The following is a 20,947-nucleotide window of genomic DNA, read 5'->3' as shown; positions in this document are numbered from 1 at the left end:
GTCAGACACATATATACACACTGCAGTCTCACTACACACACACACACACACACACACACACACACACACACACACACACACACACACACACACATTCTCACAGACACTTTGCATGTACCTCAGATGCTAGACTTTGATCAAACGATTGAATAAATTAATGAGTAATGGCCACTATAATGTATTTAAGCCAATGGGAAGCCTCTCAGGCTGCTTCTACTAGTAGCCCAGTCAGCTATTATTGAAGTGGTGTTTCTACCCCCCCCCCCCCAAAAAAAAATGCAGGAAAACTCTATTAATGTTTAATCACCTTGCTGTTTATGGGGGAGTATGCAACAAGGAAGACAACTTGTTTCCTTTTTTTTTTGAAAGGTATCAGAAATCTGTGCATATGCAGTTTGCTACGAAGGAGGTTTGAGTCGCAAGAACAGGAACATTTACTATTTAAGACAAATAATAATAATACTTTAAAAGCAATCTGGAAGGCCTGAAGCCCAACAGCCTAGTACTATGAGCTTCCCCTGGTCTTGCATTCAAACCCAGTTTCCCTCCTCAAAGAAATGCAACTCTGTGGTGAAGTAGGAGTAAATTGAAGTGTAAATACATTTACTACAAATCATTACCTCTGACCCCGACAAGAAAGCCTGAGGACAAGACTACCTTTTGCATCTCATCAGCTGCTTCTCTCTGATTAGTACTTGTGCACGTTCAACAGTATAAATTAGACAAGAATATGTACAATGAAAAAGAAGTTATGTACCTACCATAACGTTCCATGTTAGTTGTCCTTCATCTCGCATTTCTTCTTGCTGTTTGGGTTCTGAGCCAATCCTCGGCTCCGACTCGGCCTACGTCTGTAGCTCAAGAGCTATTTACTGGCTCGAGGCTAACCCTTATCCCATAATGCCCAGCGTCAGCTATCCAGATCTCGTTTGTAATAGCGCACACTAGACATATAAAGTAACCAGTAACCTAAAACTGATTTACCAAAATAACAGATCAGAGTAAACTGTCATAAAATTACCTGGCATGTAAACCAAGAAAAAGGAAATCAGCCAGTGAAACCATAGTGAACTCCTCTCAATTCTCCAGGAAGGGGGAAGGAGGGGGGACGCAAGAAGGAAGGCGAGATGAAGGACAACTAACATGGAACGTTATGGTAGGTACATAACTTCTTTATGTTAAGTTGTCCCATCTCGCCTTCATTCTTGCTGTTTGGGACAGCGTCCCTAGCACCTAAAGACCCCGGGTGGCTCATTGGAACAGACTCTTCAAAACAGTGGAACCAAAGGAAGTCCTGCTCCGAGAGACCACAAGCACTTTGTAATGAGAGATAAAGGTACGAGGGTTTGCCGAAGTGGCAGCTGCACAAATTGAGTCTACGGGCAATTTAAACTGAAAGGCTACACACGTGGCTAATGCTCTAGTAGAATGACCTTTCGGTTTTGCTGGTAGATGTTTATGCCTTAACTGATAAATAAAGGCAATGGTGTCAGATAACCATTTGGATAAGGTCACCTTAGAAACTGGAAGGCCTTGCTTATTGTGAGCATAGGAGAGAAATAATTGGTCTGACTTTCTTAGCTCTTTGGTCCTATGGAGGTAAAAACATAATTGTCTGTGCACATCCAGTTGGTGAAGACCGTATTCTGCCTTGTTGCTATAATTGGGAAAGAATCTGGGGAGATCGATGGATTGATTTAAATTGTTTTCTGAACAGTCTTTTGGTATGAAGGATGGGTTGGGTTCTCAGAGAAACTCTATCTTTGTGAAACACCATATATGGAGGACGAACACAGAGCGCTTGGAGTTCTGAAACACGTCTAGCTGAGGTAATAGCAACCAGAAAAAGTGTTTTCCAAGAAAGAAATTTTAAGGGACATGAAGCTGCTGGTTCAAAGGGAGGCAGAATCAAAGAAGTCAAAACTAAATTGAGATCTCAAGGAAGAGGGGGATACCTCACTGGGGGTCTAAGAAGAGATGTTCCTCTCATGAAGGCTTTGCAGAGCTTATGAGACATTATGCTAGAATTACGAATTCCAATATGAAAATGAGATATGGCTGCCAGTTGTACCCTGATGGTAGCAGCAGCCGCACCTGACTGAAAAAGCTCTGCTAGAAATTCTAGAATTTGATGGACTGGGGCTGAAAAGGGGTCTAAGTTTCTAGATTCTGCCCAGTAAGAAAATCTTTTCCATTTGCTAGCATAAGTCTTTCTCGTAGTTGACTTATGGGAGGATACAATAATATCGCAAACTGCTGGGGAGATACTTGGAAGCCTGGCTAAGGTAGGAAGTGGAGAAACCAAGCTGTGAGCTTGAGAGTCTGAAAGGATTGGTGTAACCCGCCTGACTGATGAATCAACAGATCTGGCACTGGGTCCAGAACCTAAGGCTGGTCTAGAAGGTGAAGGTGCAGGAACGGAAACCATACCTGTCGAGGCCAATAGGGGGCAATGAGGATCATTTTGCAACCCAACGATTTTGCTTTCTGTATGCGTCTTGGAATTAGGGGAAAAGGGGGAAATGCATAAAGGAGTCCCTGAGGCCAATCATGGACTAGAGTGTCCCTGGGAGTTTGACCTAGAGGAGGAAGCAGGGAGTAGTAGCTGCTGCATTTGTTGCTGAGGGGGGTGGCAAATCACAGCAAGGCTGGCCCCATTTGCGGAAGATAAGGTCCACAACTTCCTGATTCAGAGACCACTCGTGAGGTATGAGGATAGCCCTGCTGAGCCTGTCCGCTATTACGTTGGATTTCCCAGGGATGTGCGTTGCTGTCAGAAAACGTTGGGAGGAAATCGCCCATTGCCATATCCTGAGGGCTTCTCGACACAAGGGGTAGGACCTGGTCCCGCCCTGCTTGTTGATGTACCACACAACTGACATGTTGTCTGTTTGGAGCGCAATAGTCCCGGAAGGAGGAGAGTCTTGAAGGTTTTGCAACGCTAGGAGCACCGCTCTCATCTCTAGGACATTAATATGCAGATGGTACTCGTGAGGTTACCACATGCCTTGGACTGTCCTGCCTAGATAATACCCCCCCCCACCCTATCAGGGAGGCGTCTCTGGTTACTGTGGCTACCAGAGAGGGTTGAATGAAAGGTCTGCCCTGAGTCACCAGTGGGGAGACCATCCACCAAGAGAGGTGTCTTTTGCATGTTTCTGTAATCAGGATCATGTGAGACATGGGTAGTTCCTGGAAGGACCAGTGAGTGAAGAGAAGCCACTGAAGGACTCTCATGTGGTAACACGCTAATGGTACAAGAAGAATTGCAGCTGCCATGGAGCCTAGAACTTGCAGGACATGTCTGACTTGGACCTTTCTGCTCTGCATTAGAAATGACACTTGTTGGCGAATATAGAAAACTCTTTCCTGAGGTAACCTTGCAAACATCTGTTTTGTGTTTAATTCTACTCCTATTTATGCAACAGACTGACAGGGTAACAAGGCAGATTTTTCAAAATTTACTGTAATGCCTAGTTGGGTGCAGGCTGATATTGTATAATCCTGTGTCTCTAAGAGTTGATGCCTGGTGGTAGCAGTTAGGAGCCAGTCATCTAGATAGGGGAAACACCTGGAATCCTTGACGTCTCAGGTGAGCCGTGACTACTGCCATACATTTGGTGAACACCCTGGGGGCTGTAGTGAGACCAGAGGGCGGAGCTCTGAACTGATAATGACTGGCCCCTACCCGGAAGTGAAGAAATCTCCTGTCTGTCCATTTTGATATGGTAGTACGCATCCTGAAGATGCATGGAGCACATCCAGTTGTCCTGACCCAGAAAGGGGAGAATGGACTGCAGTGTTACCATCCAGAACTTTTCTTTTTGTACAGATTTGTTCAATCTGCTGAGATCCAGTATTGGTCTCCAGTCCCCTGTCTTTTTTAGTACTAAAAAGAATCTTGAGTAAGTTCCGGATCCTAGTTGGTCTGCGGGGACTTCCTGAATGGCTCTTTTTTCTAGCAGTTTTGAAACTTGAATAACTGCTTGATCCCTTAGATTGGGTGGGACATCTGGGATGGACTTTTTTGACTTTAGTGGGGGTTGATGAAAGGGGATTTTGTAACTCCAGATATGATAGATAATACCCATTTGTCTCTTGTTATATTTTGCCAGGCTTTTGGGTACAGGGAAAGTCTTACCCCGACTGCCTCCAGAGGTGAGCAGTCAGGCAACCCATCAGAGATGTTGGAAGGGTTTGGCAGAGAAAGTTTCTCTGTCACCCTGATTTTGTGGTCCCCCTCTGCCACAAGGGCGGCTTCTTCCATTGTTGCTGTTTCCCCCTCTGCCCCTGGTGGAAAAATCACCACGTGTGTCAGGTAAGGGTCCCTGGGACTTCCGAAACCACATCTTTCCACCCTTCTGACCTTTGGGATAAGGTCTATTAGGAGTGGAAAAATGGACTCCCATGGCAGAATCAGTCTTGCCTTCCTGCTCGCACCTGGTAAGCATGTCTTTCACCTGAGGCCCAAAAAGCGAGGAGCCATCAAAGGGAGTATTTGTGAAGGACGCCCAAAAGGGTTCCGCAGATTGACACAGCCGCAGCCAAGCATGTCCCCTGAGAGCCACTCCTGTACCTGCGGCTCTGCTCGCTCCATCGGCTGCATAGGAAATCAGCCTCATGGAGGAGTTGACTACAGAAGTAAGAGTCGCAAGCTGGGAAGCTATTTTGGCTGATGCTCCCTCAGCTGTAGAATCTTGTAGGGTATCTCCAAGCTCTTTTAGGAGATCTCTTTGAAGTTGTGTAAAATGAGAAAGATAATTCAGGGATTTCATTGACAAGGTCGCTGAGGAAAACATTGCTTCCCATATCTGTCCATTGTCCTAGACTCTTTGTTTGATGGATGGACAGATGAAGAAATTTCTGCTATCTCTTTCTTGCTGGCTGCTGCTACCACCATGGCATCAACTGGCACACCTTTAGAGAGAAATTGTTTGTCCTGGGGGGCTGTTATGAACGTATTTGGTCTCCTCGGAGTAGGCTCCACAGAATCCGGAGCTGACCAAGCCTTTCGAGCCACTAAAGACATGAGTGGATCGAAAGGTGGAGACACCCAGGAGGTGGAGGGTCGGGAACCGAATGCCTCCAGGTATACAGACTCATCCTCGGTAGGGGCTAGGGAAGACCAGCCACCCCTCTGCCTAAGCATTTCAAGGATGTCCGAAAAAGGAAACATCTTCAGAGGGGGACCTGTGGGACCCTTTCGATTCATCCAGGTCTGTATCTGAGGTAACAGACTCAGGGGAGTAGATGCTTCCTCTTGCACTTCGTCTTCCGAGGAAGCTCCTCTGAGTGATCAGGGGTGGCCTCGGAAGAAGAGGGGTCACCCAATGGGGTGTCCTGGGGCATAGGTTCCCTACGCTTTTGGGCCAAAGGACGAGCAGAGGTTGACATAGGCACCACAAGAGAAGGAGCCGATGGGGGTGATAGTAGGGCTGCTTTAGGGGACAGCACACTCCACATGACCTCGAAGGCGTCACGATTCCGAGGCAAAGAAAGCTCTGGCTGCGAAGAGACGGGAGTCCTTCTCCACGTCGAAGATGACGGCTCTGAGACCGATGTGGGAGCCGAGCTCACCTGCGCCGAATCTCCAAGAGGGAGAGCAGGGTCGAACAAGGGACTGATGCTACTTCCCCCCTCGGAGTCGACGAGACAGCTTCGGTGCCCAGCTCCCTCGATGGACGGAACAATCAAGGTGATCGGAGCTGACGTCAGAACTGAAGAGGACGTGACCGGCGTGGTCGGTTCTACTATCAGAACGTCCATGGTCTCCGGCTCCGAACTAAGTGTAGTCGGAGAAGGAATGGAGATGGAAGAGGATGGAGCCGCAACCTGCTTAGGTGGGCTGGAAAGTAATTTCGCAAGGGCCTGTGATTTAAGCAACCTGCTGACTACTCTCTCCACGTCTTGATCCGATAACCTGGTGGATCGAGAGGAGTGGGATGAAGGGCGATGACTGGGTTCACTTCCTAATAAGGGTGACTGTGGCACCAAGCGGATCGGCTCCAATGAAGGAGGCCTTGCTCACTTGTGGCTCTGAGACGGCTCCGAGGTGGCAGTTGGAGCCGAGGGAGGAGATGACTTGTCGATGCTTATCGGCACTGACAAACTTGGTTCTTCAAGCCCAGGAGTTGGTTCGGAGGATGGAGCCGACGGCTTGACAGACTTAGAGGATTTCACTGGCTGAGAACCTTTAGCCGAGGAATCCTGTGGTTTCAATAATCCTCGAAGGATTAATTTGTTTTTGCGCTCCTGCAGGACCCTTGGACTAAATGCATGACAGATGGAGCAGGAGTCCTGCAGGTGCACAGCCCCTAAACAATAAACACAGCTAGTGTGCCCATCTGTCAGAGACATTTTCTGACAGCATGAGTCACACTTTTTGAAGCCAGAAACTTTGGCCTCTTTAGACATGTTACACTACTATACTAAAAAACTGTTTTTTTTTTTTTTTTACAAGAAAGGCGATAAGGGATAAAGAACTATATCTAGACAAAAACTTGACAAATTTTTAAGAGTAAACAACAATTATAATCATAGAAAAAAACTATACTAAGCCTGTAATGAAGCAACCTCACAGCTGAAGCGGCAAATGAGATCTGGGTAGCTGACGCTGGGCATTCTGGGATAAGGGTTAGCCTCGAGCCAGTAAATAGCTCTCGAGCTATAGAAGTAGGCTGAGTCGGAGCCGAGGATCGGCTCCGAACCCAAACAGCAAGAACGAAGGCAAGATGGGACAACTTAACATCATAAATTATGTATCACTCATGCAACTTCTTGATGAAAAGCTACAGAGTATGTAAGTACACCAAACACTTAGTGTTGCAAATATCCTCATCCTCACTCAAGTGTGTATTGGACAATGGAAGTGGAATACAAAATAAGGCTACAACTCATCAATGTGTCTAAAGACAGTACAACTCAGTTACTCAAAACAACAAGTTCTCATTACTGCTTCTCTGACTGGTGACAAACTACTCTTTTTCTATTCCTTAATTTTATAAGAGTACATATATGTGTGTGGGTCACATCTGAAAAAAGTGAGGCACAAAATGCTGAAACCAAAAAAACATACTGAAACAATGTCAACCAAAGTTATTACATGGAAGTGTATGCCCCCACTGTGTGTGTGTGTGTGTGTGTGTGTGGGGGGGGGGGGGGGTTGCAATATTTCCGCACATTACCCAAACTAAATGCAGTTAAAAAAAATGTGAAAACCCAGTAGTTGGAAGTTTACTTCTGTCCTTTAGTGGTACTGGCATTTACTGCTGAACTGCTTCAACTGCCCCTGTGCCTGCAGCCTGTCTACATGTCTGTGTGTTTTTGAAGAGGGGTGGTTATAGACTAACACAAAATGTATTTATTTTAATAGTTTCTGGTAAGCAGATGGACACAATAAAATCTAAGGTAGTAGTCTCTTAAAACTGTAAGCCTAGCTACATCCTTAACCATACACTAACAACAGTACATTGCTTAAAAACTCTCAGAACCCATCTAGCATTCTGTATTCCAGAGAAAGACTGTGACACACCAACATCAACATATTCACACTGTCTGGAACTACAGAGGGTTAGCACTTTTGAACATTTGGACTTCAAAAGCTGAAGCAATGTAACAATGTAGCTACAGAAAAGAAACTGATCCTTCACAGACTTATGCAAACAATAATTACAAAGGCTTGTACAAACAATGCCTTCCTAAAGCTATACCAGCAAATCTAGTTTGACAGGGCTGATCTGTATAATTGTACTGGTCAAACTTTGCTACTGCATTGTGGGAAACATTCTTATTCATAATGATATTACCCAGCAATGTTGAAAACTGGTTTTGATGAGTACTTTATTGAGAAAATGATCCTGGACTATCAAGTGTCCTGACTACAGGAACATAACCTTTTATTCTGCAAATATACTGACTCATTTTGTTATGGCCACAGAGCTCCTTTAAAATACTGTTGTCTGTGGTATTACATTCTATAATAACTTTTTTTCTGTCATATTGTTTTACCCAAAATTGCAGACAAACTTGTACTTTTAATTTACAAAAATAATACCAGCTGGCACTTAGCTATACACAAGCTATAACACAGACTGGTACTTCGTACAGAATAAATAAAGTGGGCAGTCAGAATTATCTGCATATGCTACTGTGGCACCAGTCTAAACTCTGAAATATGGCAAAGCAGACAAATATCTCAGTAAAACTGCGTTATTTACTGGGCAGTACACTGTACCCAGGTTTCATATACTGGTGGTTTACTCTCTGTTAGACTGGCTGACAACTGCAAATGCTTACCTCCCTGTAAATACTGTACACTAAGCGGACTTCCGTTTTTTGTTTGTACAGGTCTTTCTATAACCTGTTTCATGACTAATATGCATGTTTCACTGTTGCAATAGTGTGTCTGTTGTAACCACCTTTTAGCTCAGGTTGTGCTTGAAAGGGGTCCACTGATCGGCTATTCAGTCAAGGATAAATTCTGTGGATGACAACTTAAAAAATTCTAAACAAAATAACCAAAAACCAAAAAAAAACTGTTTAAATAAGTAAGAGTATCTCATGTAGGATGCACTGTTTAAGAAACTCCAAATAACTAACTAAAGCTGCTTAAAAGTTGCAGACGCCTATTTGCATGGACAAAGGTCCAGAAGACTTTAGTTCATTCCAAAATGTATGTGTATATGTACATGCTTGACAGCACACGTGTGTCTGGCCATCTTGTTTCTCTCATGCCTAAGGAAAACATTATTTAAATGAGTGTGTGTAAAACTGGGGCAAACAACACCACAAACAGGTGTAGAATATTTTGTAAACTGCTCATTATCAAGTTTCAAATCCAAGTAGATTTTTTTTTCTGCTTACAGGCTTATATATTAACCTCATACATTAGTGCATTTTCAGGAATCCTCTTATAAACCATCACTTCCCCTTTTGTTATAAGAAAGGAATGATCTCCAGCGCTGGCACCACTTCTGTACATTCTCTTCTGATCATGTACTACTGTAGAAATGCTGCTGTAAAGGAAAATGACAGTGGCCTCTATTCCTAAACTTAATATTACAAGTTTAGAAAGCAAAGTACTTTAGCTCCTTGGAAGTCTTAAATTCACTGCACAACAATGCTGAAAATTCCCAATTTAACTTCATACTGCGCTGTTAGCAAATACAGTCAAATGCCAGACAGGTCTACCATTAAAGCAGTCAAACATCACATGCTACTAATAATGTGGTCATACAGCTTAGGTAATGTCCTCAGGTAGTCAGCATTTGTTTTTACGACTCACTGCAGAAAGCAACATGCAAATCCTTCTCTTGCATTTCAGTCACAAGCCAAACTTGGAATAATGTAAGACTAGAATTTACATGTCCAAAGCTGTATCAGTCTTGCAATACATGGATAAACGCAACAGTTAGGAGGAAAGAACAACCAGTTAGTAAATCATTTTCCAGAATCCACACATTATGTTCAGCACGAATTAAATAAAATGTTCTACAAAAGCACACCCATCAAGCCTGTTAATTTCCAGGTTCAAAGACTTGCATTAACATCATTAAAATAAACAAGCACTATGTTTTCTTGCACTGTTTTTTTACCATGAATTCCTCAATATCCACATCTTCAAAAGAAGGAAAATGTGACAGCTCCTCAATCTGGAAGCCATGAGCCAACAACAACAAAAAGAAAAAAAATGAGGAAAACAATTAATGAGCATCATAATTGTCTCTGGTACACTGATAAAATTGCATTTGTTTTTATTATGCTAATTTCATTAGCACTTATCCCTTTACTGTTTTTTACAGCACATGGTACCCCCCAGTCTGCCAGTGATTTTTTTTGCAGGTGGAGGAATGCAGCAAAGCTTTTATAGCTTGAATATGCAACGCTTTGTCAGGATAAAAGATTAAATTAAATAAACAAGTCAATCAAAAGAGGAGAGGACTAAGAATCTGTGTCATGTATTTAGCAAACTAATCTGTAGGACCCCCATTAATATTTTTGGTTCCCATCTACCTACTGACCTCGAGTGATCAGACACTGCCGCTAACTGCCCATCACTCTAGGTTTCTTCCTCATGCTAATGGTCTCTTGTAGGAAATGAAACAGTTACATATAGCTGGGGTTCTGATCACTACCAAACTACATTTTTTTTAATGTTGCACCCCTACCCTAGTCCTTCCTGTCTCAAGATGTATGGTTTACAGCGGCATCACTACAGGATTATGCATGTACTTACATATGGCTGCCCACTGTGGAAGCAGCTTAGTGTTCCTGGCATAATCTACGTCTGCCTGTTACACTTAACCATCCCAACTGAAAATGTGCCACTCAGTACAGAATCTCTCACCTCAGTCCTAAAAAAAAAAATGAAGGCATCCATCACACTCAATCCTACTGTCCCTGACTGGCCACCTAATACACGTTACTAGATGAAACTAGTTTTGTACAAAGAAGTGCCTCTTGTGCCTTATCAGGCTGACAGAAAGTCTATTTTTTCATTTTCCCCTTCCTGGAAAGGGTAGGTATAACAACATCCTAAAAGAACACCTCATTATGTATCCACCTGCACTGGCTGTTCCTACATAGTGCTCTACATAACAGTGTGTACTGCGTACCTTTCCACTTTGTAGGGTGTCCTCACTCCCTAAAAGACAATTCACCCATGTCCTTAAACTCTGCTTTCTCTCACCTGGTCTTCCATCACCCAAGTCCATTCTTAACGGATGGGGCAGTAGAAAAGCAGACAAAAACAGTAAACTGCTGAACAATGTAGCCATCTACAGAAAAATTTTTTTCACCGAGATAGTCACAACCATGTCAAACACAAGTAATACTTTTCAGTGGCTAGGAAATAACCTGGATCCCATGATGTACATTGAAATGTCACCATGTTTAAATTAAAAAAATCAAACAAAGCACAGGCTGATGCATGTAAAAAAAAATAAATTTGTTAAGCAGGCAGAGATCAGCTGACAGTTTCTCACATGAATGTCACTTCTACAAAACAAAGAGGCACTGTCACATGCTAGTCACTAGATTTTACTTCGTTGTAACTGCCCTTGCCTGTAGATATGTGACACACAATATGCTGCTCTGCACAAACCTGATGTCAGCTGAGGAATGTGTACCTAACTTTACTCATACAGAAACCAAACTAAAGTTCTTATTCATTTGTGGTCTTACTGATGATAACTGGTATGTGTCTTAATTTTATGAACTCACATAATTAAGCATTTACTCACCACAGAAATAAGGAACATCAAGCAGAAGAGGTTATGGTTTTAATGTTACATGATGAGTGTGTGCTTTGTGTGTCTATGTTTTGTCTCTGTGTGTGTGTGTGCACACGCGCATGTGTATTATATTATGTGTGTGTGTGTTTTTGTGTGTGCTGAAGACCAGCACACTGCTACTGCAGGACAAGCACAACACCAACTTTGGATTCATTGTCCTGGTTTACTATGACAATAAAACCAGCAGTCAATTCACCTCATCAGTAGCTGCAAGACTCATGCTGCTCAACAGACAATGATGACAGTTGTGCGGAGGTAGTACTACCAGCTGGCAAAGCATGTGCACTCTGCAACTGTAACACAGTGAAAAACACTCCAGTTTAAAAAAAGAAAAAAAAAACACTTTTCTGTAGAACTGATGGGAACAATAACAGTGTTAAATCTGAGACAAATAAGTTATGTACATCATAAGGATTACTGTTTCAAAATTAATATATATGAATGGGATGTTTGTTGGAGGAAGATGTCCTTGGACAGAACTTTCAGCAATAAGACATTTTCTAGCATTCAAGCTTGCATTCCCAAGCCATGGTCACTCAGCGGTTAGTTAGATGGCAGTGTGGCTGAAGAGGACGATACTCTATATATTTAATTCAGTTAATTTTGTTTACATATTTAACTTCTGAATGACAGAAAGACTGAAGTATACAGTAAAAGTGATACCGGTCACTGTACACTGATGTGTTTTCAGCACTTATTCCCTATTACTACCAAAAAATTAATGATAATTATAAAATAGACATTTGTCATAAGTTATTAACTCTCAAATTCATTTTACAAATTTCTACAAAACACTGCAGCTGACTAGTAAAGGAAGTGAAAAAAATCTGAAAAATGACAATATGTGCCATCTTAGCTGCATGTTTGTCTTTTCAGCTTTTCCTGGTTACGGGTCGCCACAGAGGAACTCCAGTCCACTAATGACTGGCAGTAGATTTTTATGGTGCCGAGTTGCCAGCCCGACGCCCAACCTTCAGCGAAGGCATGCCCATTCACGCATGTCTTTTGGGGGCCACTCCACCGCGGGGAGGACATGCAGACTCCACACAGAAGGCACTCCAGCCGAGAATTGAACAGGAGAACCTCTTGCTGTGACGCAACAACGCTACCCATCTTAGCTGCATATGCATGTAAAATGTCTCATTGTTATCATTTTGATTGTAAGGGAAATCTAGTCACTTTATTTGTTATACTGGCAGGCTAAATTTAACAGACAGCATGCATGAAGACACACACTCAGACTCACAGTCTCTCAGCCCCAAATGCACTTGTTCTCCTTACTGGGCAGCATTACCAAGCCCAAGGCATTTTACAGCCAATTGTCAAAAGCTGTGAAATTTGTTCTGTGAGTGAAAACTATTATTCTGATGTGGGCAACGTGATATGACAAAGTTTATCAGCTCTTTCAGCACTCAAAAAATGCAATGAAACATAATCAGACTGACAGCACAGATGGATTTACATAACTGCTGTGGTTGAAAAAAAAAACAAGCACACAGAGTAAAATATTTAAATCCCCCTCACCCAACCACTTCCAAATGAGCAGGCAGGTCCACTCAGTTAAAGTAGTATGAACGTTCAGTTCTCAAATACACTGTGCCATCAAGTAACACCCTGTACATAGTTCTTTGCACTGAGACTTTTTATTTTAATTTTTTTACAGCTATGTCTTAAAAGTCAGTTTTAGCAAGGTGTGCATCATGCTGCTTCCTGCCAAACAAGCTAAGAATGAGAGAACCAATATTTGCATTTGATATATAGAACCATAACATTTCACTATAAACAAAACAGAGTATAATAAGCCACCAGAAAACTAACCTCTGTCAACTGTGTTTAGTATCCAGTGCAGAGTTTCACAGCTATCAAAACCCAACACCCATGTACGCAGTCACATGGTCTTGCCGCCCCCCCCTCCCCCCAATATTTACCTTTAGCTAGCGCTGTCCTCATATCTTCTGCTACTTTATAATGGCTTATGATCTTCGTTTATGAATCCTGACCTGTCCTATGGTATATTACCAGAATATTAGGTGGATGTTTATTCAATAATTTATACATTTAGCAGAATATGAGAAGCAAAATAGGAGCTAAAAAGAAAGTTATACTGTACAAAACATCAGTGCAATATCACCCCATGTAGTAATAAGTATTTCTAGAAAGTTACATTTCTGAGTGAATACAAAACATATGTTTAGAAGTTTAGAAGAAGACAATAAAGTGATGCAAGGTCTGAACAAAAGTCATATTAATAAAAATGTAAAGAAATCAGTAACTTTATGGTAGGGATTTATTACACGTTTTCAAGGGAACTATTCATTAGCGTAATAAGAGACATAAGGAAAACTAGAAAAAATGCTATGAGCCCGTTTTTCAAACAGAAGATCTGGATACACAGGGAAATATGCAGGTAGAGGGACAGCTGTAAATTTAATCAAATTCACAAATCAGGCTGTGCATAGGAGGTTAAGGACGGAGTTCAAGTGATGTACAAGGTTTGATACACACTGACTGGTTCTTATTCACTTCACCTGGTTCTCTTCTACAGCACTCCTCCTAAATTATTCCTTTGCTGCACTGAATTCATCTGATAGTGCACACCTGGACTTCACCCCCTAAGGGTTATTTTGGATGGTGGCCATTTAGCTCAAGTTATACATCATAAGCAACTGTCCGTCTCTGTTGAGCAATGAGAGGAACTGGTACAAATTAATTGTTAGATGTTAAACTAATTCAAAGCTTTGTAAATATACAGGATTATGACTGGGTCACTGATCGTAACGAGCATATTATATATTCGGGATATGGATGCCAGGAAATTCACCTATCAAGGTGAATCTTGGTATCTTTGTCTCAAACACATTTTTTCGTTGCAGTTGGAGATCAGATTATAATTCTTTACAGTGCACGGAGATTTATCTTCTCCATATACTAACAGTTAGTCAAAAGTTAGATTAAGAAAAAAAAAAGCATGATGTATTATTCTGGCTTTGAAAGCCAATAAAGCAATGGGGAAGTGGTTGACATCCTTAAGCATTCCTTGTCTAAGGGAAGCAGTTTAATTCAAAACGCATGTGTACTTTAGCAGACAGCAGGCAGAAATGGGAATTGAAATGAAGCTGTTTCATGTCCTGTTGTAAATGTTTTCTGGTCAGCGTTGTCTGCTTTTAGGGCAATTTTGATGTTATCAGTGCATAGGGGTGCTTGACAATTGTTAAGCACCCCTCTAAGCACTGTAAGGGTTGGGTCTCATGCTACAGCAGCATTGAATCAGGATATAATTTAGCTGTTTTTTTAACATAATTGGGGAGATCCGTGCACTACAAAGAGGACTACGATTGGGTCACCAATCATAACCGCTTATTAGGTGTTTGAGACTTGGATGTCAACAAATTCACCTCCAGAGGCGACTCTTGGCATCCATCTCAAGAGCAAATAATTTAAAGTTATGCATGGTGAACTGATCATAATTCTTTGTACTGCATGGAGCTTTATCTGCTCTATGTACTACTAGTTACAAGTGAAAAAATCGTTAAGTGTTTTCCCAGCTTTTAAGGCAGTAAAACACTTAGCAAGTGCTGTCAAGAGACGTAGTGTAATGCAGTCCATTACATTTACACTTACCTTTCATACCTCTCAAATGTCTAGATTTTCACAGGGCGTTCAGATTATTGCTTCAAATTGTTGGTCTGTTTTTCATAAAATCTGTGGTTTTTGGACAAACCACTGAGGACTGAAGTCAATAAATAATGGGACACATTTGAGTTTCAGAGTTCATATCCTTCAGGAAATGGATGCTAACACATCCTGCTATTCTAGCAAGTGAGTTTGTTTGAGAAATTGGGAACACATTACCGGTATGGACAGTAGGCAGAAACAAATATTTTCCTGTTGTTACAATTTGCTGGACAGTTCTGGCAGATTTTACTGCCGAGCGCTAGACCTGACCAACATAAGCAGGGATACTTAACATCTGTTAAGGCAGGGTCACACACCACGCTGGTGCTTAACTGGTTTGTCTTTTTCAGAATATCAGGGCGTAATCAGCACATTCCATGTACTACATTAGTTATTATGTATGGTTGTAAATAAAAAACATTTAATAATGATAATAATAATAATAATAACGGATTATTTTTAATTACCCTTGCTAATCAAACAAACTTACCAGGAGCTCAGGACAAAGCTAGAAAACTAGTAAAACTTGACAAGATTAACTACTACTACTACAATCTACAAATAAAGCATCAAAACAATCCTCAAAAGTTCTGTCCAGCCATTAGCAAAATTCTTCTACCAGGTAAATGTAGTACACCCTCCCCTACCTCAGAAAACACCTCAGAGAGCATAGTTACTCAATTTAACAAATTTTTTACTGAGACCATTCTAGCCCTATCTAACCAGCAAATCAACCTAAACAACACCCCCACCAACACTGAACCCTGCAAAACATAGCAACAACACATTTCATTTCCAGCCTGTTTCTACAGATAGGATAAGAAAATACCTTAAAAAACATAAGCCACAACACTAGCATCAGACAAACTACCAGCAGAATTCCTACAAATAGCCGCTGAAGCTGTTGCCTATCCAACAACCATTCTCATTAACAGTTCCCTGAAATTTGGAAAGTATCACATATAATCCCTCTATATAAAGGAGGTAACTCTACAGAACTGACCAACTACCGTCCAATAGTTATTCTATCCCTTACAGCCCAAATCCTGGAGAGATGCATACATACCCAAATTATGGACTACTTGTATACCCACAAACTCCTGTCAAACACTCACCACGGCTTTCGTCCCTTTCACAGTACCACCACCGCTCTAATGTCCTTCACCAATACAATAAACTACCACAGAAACAATGGCAAATTTGTATCTGCTACTTTTCTCGACCTGTCTTAGGCCTTTGACATTTTCAGACATAGTATACTTATCAAAGCTCTTTCTGATCTAGGTCTCAGTAAATCCTCCATAGCCTGGTTCCAAAGCTATTTAGCTAACTGCCAGCAAGCAGTATTGTGGCAGCAAGAACTCCCACCTCGTCTTCCAGTACTACATGTGACAACAATCTCTCATACCCCAAGGCTCCATACTAGGCCCACTACTTTTCACTCTCTATACTAAAAACCTCCACATTTCTACTCCTCATGCATCTGTCATACAATATGCAGATGATTCTACACTAATTTGTATACAGTAGCAATAAAAAGTTTACACACCCCAGGCTTTGTGATATAAAAAACGAGACCACAATAAATCATTTCAAAACTTTTCCCACCTTTAATGTGACCTACAACCTGTACAATTCAATTGAAAAACAAACAAATCTGTTAGGGGAAAAAAATATAAAAAATAAAAAACGTACAATAAGCTGGTTGCATAAGTGTGCACACCCTTAAACTAATACTTTGTTGAAGCACCTTTTGATTTAATTACAGCATTCAGTCTTCTTGGGTACACACCTGCCATCAATTAAAGAGACTCTGATTAACTCCAAATAAAGTACTGCTGTCCTAGCAGGATTTTCATGACATGTCCTCAGTTGACTGCTACAGCAAAAGCCATGGTTCGCAGAGAGCTTACAAAGCATCAACGGGATCTCATTGTTGAAAGGTATCAGTCAGGAGAGGGGTACAAAAAAATTTCCACAGCATTGGATATACCATGGAACACTGTGAAGACAGTCATCAAAAAGTGGAGAAAATATGGGACAACAGTGATGTTGAAAGAACTGGACGTCCCTCCAAAATTGATGAAAAGACAAGATGAAAACTAGTCAGGGAGGCTGCCAAGAGACCTTCAGCAACACTGAAGGAGCTGCAGGAATTTCTGGCAAGTACTGCTTGTGTACTACATGTGACAACAATCTCCCGTACTATCCATATGTATGGGCTATGGGGTAGGGTTGAGCGACAGAAGTCTTTTTTTTTACACAGAAAAACACCCAGGCCCGACTAAAATTTGCGAAACAATACATCAAGTCGCCCAAAAGTATGTGGGAAAATGTGTTATGGTCTGATGAGACCAAAGTTGAACTTTTTGGCCACAAATTACAAAAGGTACGTTTGGCACAAAAACAACACTTCGCATCACCAAAAGAACACCATCCCCATGGTGAAGCATGGTGGTGGCAGTATCATGTTTTGGGGTTGCTTTTCTTCAGCTGGAACTGGGGCTTTAGTCAAGATGGGGGGAATTATGAACGGTTCCAAATACCAGTCACTTTTGGCTCAAAACTTTCAGTTGTCTGCTAGAAAGCTAAAGGTGAAGAGAAACTTCACCTTTCAACATGACAATGACCCCAAGCATACATCCAAGTCAACAAAATAATAGCTTCAGCAGAAGAAAATTAATGTTTGGAATAGTCCAGCCAGAGCCCAGACCTAAATCCAATAGAAAATCTGCAGGGTGACCTGAAGAAGGCTGTGCACAAGAGATGCCCTTGCAATCTGACAGATTTGGACCGCTTCTGCAAGGAAGAATAGGCAAATATTGCCAAGTCAAGATGTGCCATGCTGAAAGACTCCTACCCAAGAAGACTGAATGCTGTAATTAAATCAAAATGTGTTTTCCCTAACAGAGTTGTTTGTTCTTCAACTGAATTGTACAGGTTATAGGTCACATTAAAGGTGGGAAAAGTTTTGAAATGATTTATTGTGGTTTCATTTTTTATATCACAAAAAGCTGGCATTTTAACAGGGGTGTGTAAACTTTTTATATCCACTGCAGCTTCTTCATTACAGGAACTCCACACACTAACACAAGAATCCTTTCTCTCAGTTGAAACATGGCTATACAAATTCTTAATCCTAATAAAAAAACAAACAACTTCTCTTCAAACCTACTAGATCCACCTCTTTAGACCCCACATTTAACATCATACCCAGTAATAAAACTATTCTCTCTCCCACTGAACACACAAAACTTCTTGGAGTCAATATTGACAATAATTTGAGATTTGATATTCACATATCCCGGACTATTAAGAAAGTACATAAGAAAACTGGGTACTCTATATAAATAGGCAGTATCTTACCAAACACACACAGTCCACCATATCACGCACACATCTGATCTCTACACTTCTCTATGCTTCCCCAATTCTTACCAATCTCAGAAAGACCAACCTAGCTAAACTAGACTCCTGCCACAACAAAACAGTCAGGTTTGCCTCAGATTCCTCATATCCATCACACCATTGCACAGCTTTAAAGCAGCTTAACTGGCTAGAATTTCCCAAACTCCTACATTACAATCAACTTACTCTAGCTCATAAAATTCTGTGTCAAGCAGAGAAAACCCCTGCATTACAAAACCTGCTTCATCTGTACTCTCGTAGGGACTCTCCTTTCCAGTAATAAATTCCTTCTTGAAGTAACTAAAGCCAATAATACAGCAGGGGAATCACTCTTCTCTAATTTCATGTCTAAAATTTGGAACTCTCTACCAACCCAAATCATCTTCCATCTCTTCCTCAACACAGTTTAAGAGATCACATTAAACTCGCCTCAATACTACTTGGCTATTTTCCTTTACTAGTCCAGGCTAGTTCTATCTTCATATACTCTATTCTCTACTCAGCTTATCTGAATACTTACAGCCCATATGTTGTTGTAACTACTGCTATTACTTAGGATTTAAAAAAAACTCCTTATACTATATGTTAATATTTTTTGCATTTGTATGTACATACATTTTATAATTGTATCTTCTTAAAAATGATGTATTACTTCAGGATTTGACATAATCATATTCTATGTTATGTACCACTAGTATTCTTAGTTTCTGGTTATCTATGCAGCTTTTCTCCCCAGGCCTCCAATGAAAAAGGACCTTACTCCAGTGGGCTTTGCCAGTTAACAAATGTAAAATAAATAAATAAAAATAAATAATCAATGTCAACTTCTGCTTACAAGAGTGTTACTTATCTCATATGTTATACACGATTATTTCTTTGTTACTTGTTAACAGTCATCCCAGGGTCATCTGAAAGGTAGTGTAATTGTCACAGTATGTTGACTTTAGAGACTTAACAAGCTCTGATTTTGAACTAAAACTATGAATCATCATTACAAAATGAACACAAAAAGTAGATGGACCACTCAGCTGTTTACTTGAAGCATCTTTGTTTTTTTCTGGTACCACCATCTGCATACTCATTTATGTACAAGATTTCTCTCCACTGTGGTTCTACTTTTCCACAAGACACACACACACACACACACACACACACACACACACACACACACACACACACACACACACACACACACACACACACCTGAGGAGGAATGGAATGTTCAACCATCATACAAGGAACTAGCAAATAACAAAATCATTAATACTAAACAGCATGCTTTTTGGAATGGTGAATTCATAATCAGAAACCACTTTTTTTCAAATGGTTACATCAATGAAGCCTTCCATGAGGGGCTTGACAGTCTCTGATACAGTACATCTAAACAGTTTAATCAGCAATCTAGGAAAGTTGATATACATCGGCAATTGGATAACTGAAATATTAACATAAAATATAAAATAGTTTGCTAGACTGGTAGAAGGTCAGTACGGGTATTCTCTAGTTTGTACAGCTAGTGAATTAAATAGTTACCAAGATAAGCTGTAATTTAAAGTGGAAACAATGTAATTTCATAGAATAGTATGTACTCTGATTAACTGCCAGGTGGTAAACAGGTAACTGATGTCAAGGATAAGACTTGAGTACTCATGCTAATAGCAAACTGTACGTTCTTCTGCACTGTGACTACATGCAGTGAAAGGCAAGCAGAATTTAAGGGAAGCACTACATCTCTGAGTCACCCAAGCTCACATCGCAGGAACTTGATCACAATAACTTGTAAATTATAGTTTGGTTACGTACATTCTAGTAATGCATGTATTCAAGCTACTGATTTTATGAGATAATGTGGGACTACTAAAAAGATTCAGCATTCTCATTGGTGAACTCTCTCCAATACTTCCCCTAACTTTACCATTCTCACTGTCAGGTCACTGTGCCCAAGAGAAAGAATGATCATCTGAGAGGTAACACCTGTCATAATCTTTCTCCGATGCATTTTGGAATGCAATGTGCACCACTGCTTGGTTCAAACTACTGAAAGAAATTACAGAAAAGTTAAACACTGGACCTTATCCTGCTACATATGAAATACTTCAGTAAAATAGTGTCATCCTAAACAAGTCAAGAGATAACTTCTGCCTCTAAGCTTGCTCTCACAGTTGCTAAAAATGTGAGGCAAGAGCCAAATGCTTTAATTTGGCAGATGCATGGGCAGTGAGATCTACTTTTGTCTGTAAGCAAAAGAAAACTCATCTATCTCTCTTTTGGCTGAAAGCCACTACTGTTTCCTATGTGACATATATTCATTGGAGAAAAATGTGAAATAATGGTTGTGTATACAGACGTTTCAGGTAGCTGTGAAAAATGAGAATCAATGCCTACAGGTCATCTGCTTTTCATGTCCCGAGTCTGAATATTCATTTCCGACTTACAGCACAGGACAGAATGTGAAACCTTTCAGTGGTTATGATTTGGTTCTCAAATGAGCATTCATTTTGCTTACTAATCTGGTGAGAAGGCAGTGCTGCTGTATGCCACACATTCATTTGTTTCACAGTAAACGCCTGAGC

At 41.0% G+C, this 20,947-nt stretch overlaps 1 protein-coding gene across 7 annotated transcripts in view; it reads right to left on the bottom strand.

Annotated features, from left to right (window-relative positions):
• RILPL1 (Rab interacting lysosomal protein like 1) overlaps positions 1-20,947 on the bottom strand; it is an 877,667-nt gene that overhangs the window by 251,825 nt on the left and 604,895 nt on the right. For 6 of the 7 annotated variants that reach the window (XM_044068562.1, XM_044068560.1, XM_044068559.1 and 3 more), the window contains one exon: positions 9,594-9,650. The exons of the other annotated variant lie outside the window; for it this stretch is intronic. In XM_044068562.1, coding sequence (XP_043924497.1) covers positions 9,594-9,650 — 57 coding nt within the window. The remainder of the gene's footprint in view (positions 1-9,593; positions 9,651-20,947) is intronic. 7 annotated transcript variants of the gene reach the window in all.

This window comes from Protopterus annectens, chromosome 4.part0 (genome assembly GCF_019279795.1).
Source record: "Protopterus annectens isolate FY-2018-M chromosome 4.part0, PAN1.0, whole genome shotgun sequence".
Classification (NCBI taxonomy): Eukaryota; Metazoa; Chordata; order Ceratodontiformes; family Protopteridae; genus Protopterus; species Protopterus annectens.
Note: the sequence above shows the minus strand (reverse complement) of the source record. Positions and strands in the feature narration are given on the sequence as shown.